Below are 8,810 nucleotides of genomic sequence, written 5' to 3' on the forward strand. Positions count from 1 at the left end.
GTAGTTTCTATTCTCTGTTGTTTAATTTTGTATGACGTTTCTGTTTACACCTGCACTAGCTAGTCGACCTGTCAAAGTATTTTTCCGTTCTTTTGTGAAAATTAAAATTAATATAAAAATGGATGTTATGACGTTGATTAATGATGATAATAATAATATTGTTAATTAAAAAATAAAGTTCTTAAAATAAATTGTTCATTCGAATTCATTAAATTTTTATATTTTTAAATTTGTTTACATAAAGTCTTTTATAAATAATAGTACATATTAATTAACTAATTAATAATTATATATTTTGGACCTAAGGTTTTTAGGGTTTCATAAAAAATTTGTTTTTCTTAATATCCATGTATAAAATCATTCCTAAATATTACGTAAGATAGGGAAGGGGAGAGGACTAAAAAAAAATATTATGGTTTCTTACACAGGGGTGGGTTGCGTCTAGAATGGCTAAAATCGTTTTCACGTAAATTATGAACGGCTCCTTATAAAGATAAAATTACATGAAAAGAAACTAATTTTATTCAAAATTTTACTAAGAATTACAAAAGCTCAAACTTTTGATAATTAATAGTTCCGGTGCCCGGTTATGTTGCGCCTTACGCAAAGTTTACGAGTTTTTCCCTTATTTCACAAGTCGGATATTTTTAAGATGAAATTTTAAATATAAAAAGTAAAAATTATTTTGGCATGTTTTATTAATACTGTAATACACAAAGTAATCTTTCTAAAAACAGAGCCTCTTTTACTTTTACTTTTTTTTTTAATATTCAATTTGAAAATTCTCTGTTTACTCACAAGAGATACCAACTAGATTTTTATCTGTATTTACCTTACATTTCGCCTTTCATCACCGGGATTATCTTTACCGAAGAAAAACTGCTAAGAAAAATTTACAATGTTGTTTAAATTGTCACGTTTATTTGCCGAAATTATTATACATCTCGAGTATTTCTGTTTGGATTAATTAGGTTACACTAGATTTACTAAATTGTTTTTTTTAATACATTTTGCGAATTGCATAAAATTATTAAGAAAGAATCGTATAAAAAGTACGTAACGCTATTTTTACAATTTTCGACTACAACTTCACTTCTGCTGTTCGTACAGAACAACGAATATCTATTATAAACAGGAGGGATTCCAACCTTTTGTTTTGCATGAGTCGAATATAAAAAATATTGTTTCTTTAATTTTCTAAGGTGCAAATTTACTCAATAATACTCTTAATTCGCTACATTCTATTAAAAGGTAATTTAGAATAAACGTTTATATACAAAATTAATGTTGTTTTTACACCGACAGACTTAATTTATGCAGTATTCAATGGTGTAAAAAAATAACATTGATCGAATATTTTGCGTAAATTCAGAAACAATAAATCGTGTTGGCCTATAAATTCTACACGATATATTTAATCTTGATAATTAATTATTTTTATTTTCATTTATAAATTGTTGTGTAATCGAAACTTTTTTTTTCATAGATTTCCGCGGATAAGTCTCATTTGGATGTATGCTTGGTTTACAGGCTGCATCCTTGGTATTTTCATATATCCATTCAGTGTATCTAGACACATCAGCATAAATTCCAGGTACGTCTTCCCATCCACATCCAATTCCAGCCGAAACGATTCCGCAAATGACATAATAGTCATTAATCCAAACAAGAAGACTACCTCCAGATTCACCCTTTTGTATAAAAATAAATTAAAATAAATTATTTTCACCTAACAACATAATAATAATAATATTAGCGAANGCGTTTTAATAGGGTACGTCAACAGAATGTACACTAAGAAGGGATTTTTCGATATTCTCCCCGCGGGGGAGAGGGACAGGATTAAGGCTTACTGTGAAGAACTTGGCTTCTATTATACTATTTTAGATGCGGGTTTTTGCGTTTATGATTGCGTTTTAATAGGGTACGTCAACAGAATGTACACTAAGAAGAAATTTTTCGATATTCCCCCCGCGGGGGAGAGGGACAGGATTAAAGCTTACTGTGAAGAACTTGGCTTCTATTATACTATTTTAGATGCGGGTTTTTGCGTTTTGGATTGCGTTTTAATAGGGTACGTCAACAGAATGTACACTAAGAAGAAATTTTTCGAAAAATTCCCCCCACGAGGGAAGTGTTATATCACATTTATAATAGATACATTTTGAGCCACAACAAGGCGTGGCGGGGTCTGCTAGTATTATTATACATTCGAACGATCGCCGGTGTATGTCGACAAGCACAGATAAGCTTTGGTAAGGGTCGAAAAAACATTTGAGAAGCCGATGTCGACAGAGGGGCGACATTCTGTCGCCGAATTCTTCACTGTTTCCTTCTGCTCAAATTGGTTATACCGTACGAATAGAAGTTCCCGATGTTGACCGTGGCCGTACACATGCCCGAAATGTATGGCGGTTGTTGTTGGAATAGAAGACTTCGACTTTTTATAAATTAGCAAACAAACATGGTACCCTCAAGCAGCTTTATATCCGCAATCAGTTCGTAATTTGTAAAGAAAAATTACTTTCTATAGATGAGATTTTTTCTTAAGAAATATTGCTGAGAGAAGCAGCTGCAGCTAATTCGAAAAGTGGAGGGCAAGGCTATACACGCTGTCATTGCAAAACGAAGTTTTCCACGAATAAATGCAGTAGTAAAAGCAAGGGACTCTTGCGCAATTCAAAGTGCCGTAACAGTTTAAGTTGTTGCAATAAATAAGATTGTATAACTTTAATCACATAATTCATGTGTAATTTTATTATTGTATTATTATCTTGAATGATTAAGAATGTACTGTTCGTTTTAGGTTCAACAGTTTATTTACATACGCTGTTACTTAAGCTTTCTCCTATTTTGACATACAGTAGAGCGTAGTTTATCCGAATCAATTGGGGACTGGAGTTGTTCGGATAACCGATTATGTACGAAAAAATATACTAACCTATCCCATATTGAAATTTTTCTTCGTTGCGTGTCGCTTCGCATTGAATTTTCGTCGATGTTAAGTCTGACGAAGACTATTGTATCGTTAAAAATAATTTTTTTATTTTGTACAAACAAAATAAATATATTTAAAAATATAAAAACAATAAAAAATTACAATAAAATATTTGAGTAGCCCAAGACATAGCCAAAGACTGCAGCGCCACAGCACTGGCGAAAATTTAAATTTGTCGACTGGAATTCTTTCGGATAAACGACGCTCTACTGTATTAAAAAGTTGCATTTTTGTCTTAACGTAAAAAAATATTTTTATTCAACATTCACNTTATGCTAGTGTATACATATGTTTATATATATATCAGGTATCTAATTTTTAATTAAAAATTCGAAAACGTAATATTTATATAAAAATAGTTTTATTCGATATAATTCTATTATTGTATTTCTAAATCTTATTTTGTTAAAATATTAGAATAATAATTAATATTATAGATTAAATAAACGCAACTGAATACGATTAAAAATAAGATTGAAATATAAATACGACTAACCTTACAAACGTCCTTTCCTTTTAATCCTCCGGCACAAAGTTTCGTCTTATTAACGAAAGAATAATTTTTTCTACATCTCTTTTTGGGAAGAAGTGGAATGTCAACCCGATGCAAAATATACTTAGCGTCGTTTCCTATCGTATCGTATAACACGTTAGAACAGAAGTCTCAAATATAAAATACAATACATTTCGTACTTACTATAAGAATTTCCTAATATACTTACTGTATCCAGTCCAAGGATAGTCTTGCCACCCCCAGATGGTGCACATTGTTCCGATAGGAAGCTTTGCATCAAGAGGAGGTAAAACTGCGGCTTTTATATCTTTTCCTAAATGAACAGGTGGATCTATCCCAATAACTGCGATGTCATTATTTGCTCTTTTCTCATCAAACTTCGGATGAAGTTTGAGATATTCTATGAATCGAACTTCGTGGGTGAGTTCATCAGTTGTTGAAATGTCAAAATCCCCAATTATTAATATGATATCGCACAAATCTGGTTCACTAAAATATAATTTCAAATGTTTTACTTTTTAAAATGGTTATTAGATAGGGTCAGTTAGTTAAGCTTTATGTGACAATGAAATTTTCCAGTATTACATCTTAAATCCAGTCATATTTTAATACTAAACAAAAATCAAAGAAGAGCAAGTAATTACAACGATACCGACATCATTGCCAACCAGTTTACCAAAACTAGTTTCGTTGCTAGCACTTGTACTAAACTCTATTCGCTAACAAATTTATTCAATTGTTATCAGTTTTTAAAAAATATATTTATGCAAAACAGTTATAATTACATACTCGTAAAGACAATGAGCGGCTGTTAATAAATGTCTATCGGTAATCACAGATGCAAGACAGCTTTGCTTTCCACGAATATGAATCTCGGCCTTAAAAAATAGTTCATTTATTAATATTTGTCTGCAGATATCTTCATTCAGACCAGATATTTATATTATTTACCACGAATCGCATTTGGTCAAATCTGTCGGCCGCGGGAAAACCTCCAATCATTCTAGTTTTCCTCTGATTCACAGTTTCTTCCATTCCTGTTAAACACACCGGCCCTGAAAATTTCAAAAAATACTTTAATACATTATAACTTTTCATCTCTTTTCTTTTATTTCTTAAACAAGCTTCGTGCAAACAACCCTTTGATGTGATTATAACAGTAGTTTATGCGTATAATTTTATTGTTAAATATTGATGAAGTCGCATTAATGATCTTTCAGTTGCGCTAGAAAACAATATTTATAAAGCTTCGGCAATTTGACATTATATTTATTCCTTCAACTCAAAATTAATTAAAAATATCGAAATGTTAGCACTAAGAAAAATACTTACTTTTATCATTTAGGTAGTGTTCGGGCTGAAAAAATTCAAATTATTTTATCATTTTTAAAAATAAAATTACACTTTTAAATACCTTTTAAATGTTATTAAATACTTTCTGAAACTTACATGTTGTTCTGTATAAGAACAATAGCAAATAATCAAAAGCACGTAAAGTGGAAATCTTTCTCTTCTCAACATTTAGTTGCAGATTTTAAAAAGCGATTAAAGTGAAGAAGTCAAATACATTAACTGTATTAATAGAAATAATTTCGTTTAAATTATTTTCCATTACTCAATAAGAATTCAATATTTTTGGAATTAATTACTATACAGTATGCATTTAAAATATGCTGTACGATAAGTTTAGATTTAATTCATTTATAACAATATAAACGGTTTTATATTATTTATTTAACCATTCTATATGATATACACAATATATATATATATATATATATATAGAAGTACGAATCTCAGAACTAGACACGTGTAAAAAAGCATTAAAATATATATCAATAAAATTCAAGAATTATCAATAAAAATATAAGCATATATTATATAACACATCATTATCAAGTCATTAATCTTATTCTTATCGTAAAAGATAACGTATGTTAAACTGAAATAAATTAAAAATATAATTAAAAATTCGAATAAATGAACCTGTTACCTAATATAATTAATAGTTCTTCCGAAAGCCAATGTAGGTATATAATGATTTTAGTTAAATATTCAAATTATATTCAAATTTCATTCGATGATAAAACTAAAATTATAAATGTCATCGTCACATCCGGAATATAAAATATACTACCAAACATCAAATTTGCATTTGTTCTCAAGTTGTATTTTAAAAATTATTTTTGAGGATGCAAAAATCGTTCAATATAAAAAGCGGTGTACAGCGTCTGATATCGATCGTTTTAAAAATATAGGCCTATAGATAAATAATGATTCAAAGAATAATGGATATAAAATCTGTATACATAACTATTAAAGAAAGTATCTAGAGAAGGACCGTGATGGCAATTATCTTCTAAGATTAAAAATATATATTTGCCGGGACGTAAACTTTAAATATTCACAAAAAAATTTTTCACGGACATAATTATAGACGTGTGTTTCATCTGTTGTCCCATGCTAATCCTAAAAAAGTACAAAGGGACAACAGATAAAGGACACTTCTTTAGTTATGTCCCTGAATAATTCTTTTGTGAATTTATATCTTTTAACATTGTTTATCACCACTAGAACTTTATTTCTTAAGGGAGCAGAAGCAGACTCGAATTCACATATCACTGAAACACGTTTTGCAAAGTAACGACTTGACCGATTTCAACGAAATTTTGCACATTAATAGAAATAATAAAATAACGTGTCGTGACAAAGACCAAATTCTTAAATTCGACCTAAAAATGAAGATATGGGGATTCAAATGTCATCCCCATGTTAAGTCAATAAGGAAATTTTGTAGTTCTTGAGGTCCCCTTCTTACTTAAATAAGAATTTAATAGCCTTGCTATACACCAATGGTAAGGTTTTTAAAATGTTAAAGATATTACAAGAATAACACTTTAAGATATAAAGAAACAAATTAAATTAAAAAAGAATTTTGTACATAAAAAGAGGGCATCTCAATAGAAAGTTTTAACTTATTTGACCTAAAATATATGCTTTCCACCTCAAATTAGTTGTGGCTTGCTCCTGTACATCATACCATTCCTTTAACAATAGAGCCGTGTCAGTCATCTATCTAACATTTTTCGGGGAGAAATTTTTGAATTAAAATAACATGATTTCCGGTTTGCATCGGTGATGACTCAACCAGATATTTCGGACCCCATCCCTCACCCCCCGACTACCTCGTTGTGGGCCTGGCCGGACTCATAATGGAATTTCTAAAAGAGTCCCTCTTAGTGTCCACAGGACGAAAAGAGTTTTAAAAATCCACTCAGTTTTTCTCCAGAGGATTTAGATTCATTTCTAGCTGCTGGATATATCCTGTAGTATTCTGCCTTAATTCGAAAACAGCAATATTCATTTTCCATCGCAGCGCAACCGATCACGGAAGCCCCACCCATTTGTCCTTTGGAATAAATTTTCCTGTTTTTTTTTTTTTTTTTTAAATCATTCCAATGTTATTGGAAAACATCAGATCCATCTGAATTGAACTTTTTTTTCATCAGATCACATTGTACAGTACATTCCTCCACTCTTCCTTCTAGGTCCGAGCGAGGCGTGTACCCACTGGAAAAAAAGCGAACCAAATAATTAAACTCGTCACCTTCGAAAACCACTTATATCATATTTTATGCTGGTCGGTAACCTTGTATTATGTAATTTTCATATTCGAATGCCATCATACCGCTGGTCCGATAAAAAAAAAGGATGTTGCGGAAGGGGATCGAATTTATTCGACCAAAAGTAAGCATTGACTTCCTCCAGGAGAAGAAGATGGTCAACGACTACTAATTAATACTAGTCTACTGTTAACATTTGAAAAATGATCCGTGCTGGATAGGTTGTGATGGCTTCACAAGCAATCGAAGTTGTTATCTTTAACATCCGAAAGACTTCATGTAAGACTTGTTTAAATATAAAATTAAAAAAACTTGTAAAAGTGCGAGCTAAATTGCTCTTACGTGATAACAAAGTGTTTAAATTTTGGCAACAGATTGTATAAACTACGTGGAAACTATGCTCTCGTAAATATTGCATTTATAGAAAAATTATTGGGCTGCAGTTTAAAACAAATTGTTGATCTATAAATTCAGACTATTGTCATCTGTCTCTGTCTGTCTGTCCTTCCTTAATCTCGAGAAAGATGTTATATAAATGAAAGTCGGAAAAAGATGCAAAACTCTTAGGATAAGGAAACACAGATTAACTTCCACTTTCAAACGCAAGTCACGTTATGTTAATTGAAACTTTCCTTGAAGGGACTAACATAACCGGCACGACTCTATTGCTAACAGGAAAAGTATGATTTACATGAGAAAACATTACTACACTATGTGCCTAATTGCTCATCTATTTCGCGCTGTAACATTGTCGCAGTAATTCAGTGAATATTGTATATATATTTGAAATTACATTAATTTTGCAGGAATTATACTTAGTTAATTGTTTTATTATCTTTTTTGCCAATAGATGGCGCTACCTGTAACTCGGAAAATCGAATTAAAAAATTTCATTCAATTATAGAAATGCAGTCTATATATTTTAGGCTAAATCTATAACATGATCTAAGTTAGAAGAAGTAATTGAACGTAACTACCGACTTTCGTTTCAATTGGAAGAACGGCCTAGAAATGTATAGCGAACAAACAAACAAACATATAGAAGAAAAAATTATTATCATGGGAACTTAAACAAACAAATGCATTAACAAATTAATATTTAATCGAATTAATAAATCAACCGTCCCATTATATTAATTTCAAATTTATTGTTTCGATAATAATTGAATAATTTGGAAAATATCAACTAATAAATTCGATCAAAAAAATTAAGTTTAAATTCTAAAATCGCAGTTATTTAAATAAATACCATGAACTTAAATTACTTGTAACATGGAAAAGAAACTAAAAGAAATGTGTTTGCTCATAAATGCCTACGGTACTTCAAAAAATAAAGGGGATCAAGAGGCTCGGAATATATGTAACGTTCGACTGCATCCCCGATATGATTGCAATAACTACGATAATGATATCGCAATCGTTAACTTCGAACCACCTCTTTCTTTGGGCAACAGATTAAGAGCAATAAGTTTACCACCACCAAACTTTTATTTTACTGAAGGACTTACTGTCATCGCTTTGGGATGGGGTAGAAAGACTCCCGGTGAGTTTCAATTTTTAATTAATCTTTTTCATTCTATTAACATTAACTAATTAATTGTATTATTTTTGTATTAGATGGCACGACTGTCGATATTTTACAGGAAGCAAGGCTCAGTATTATTTCTGGAAATTC

At 30.6% G+C, this 8,810-nt stretch overlaps 1 protein-coding gene across 1 annotated transcript; it reads right to left on the bottom strand.

Moving 5' to 3' along the window:
- Positions 1–1,084: 1,084 nt before the first annotated feature.
- LOC111639746 (anionic trypsin-2-like) lies at positions 1,085–5,588 on the bottom strand. Its single transcript, XM_023385689.1, has 8 exons — positions 5,506–5,588; positions 4,962–5,084; positions 4,845–4,869; positions 4,464–4,567; positions 4,302–4,390; positions 3,721–4,001; positions 3,495–3,628; positions 1,085–1,691 (listed from the first exon to the last, which is right to left on the bottom strand). The coding sequence occupies exons 2-8, from the start codon at positions 5,031–5,033 to the stop codon at positions 1,428–1,430; spliced, it is 969 nt and encodes a 322-aa protein (XP_023241457.1). The 5' UTR covers positions 5,034–5,084; positions 5,506–5,588; the 3' UTR covers positions 1,085–1,427.
- Positions 5,589–8,810: the final 3,222 nt, after the last annotated feature.

Source organism: Centruroides sculpturatus, unplaced genomic scaffold, assembly GCF_000671375.1.
Source record: "Centruroides sculpturatus isolate CEXI.00-Female unplaced genomic scaffold, Cexi_2.0 scaffold1305, whole genome shotgun sequence".
In the NCBI taxonomy this organism is placed as follows: Eukaryota; Metazoa; Arthropoda; class Arachnida; order Scorpiones; family Buthidae; genus Centruroides; species Centruroides sculpturatus.

Coding starts and splice junctions, on each gene's coding strand:
- LOC111639746 (XM_023385689.1), bottom strand. CDS start 5,033: ATGTTGAGAAGAGAAAGATTTCCACTTTACGTGCTTTTGATTATTTGC. Junction 4,568..4,844: donor ACACTACCTAAATGATAAAA/GTAAGTATTTTT, acceptor TGAAATTTTCAG/GGCCGGTGTGTTTAACAGGA. Junction 3,629..3,720: donor CTATCCTTGGACTGGATACA/GTAAGTATATTA, acceptor ACGATACGATAG/GAAACGACGCTAAGTATATT.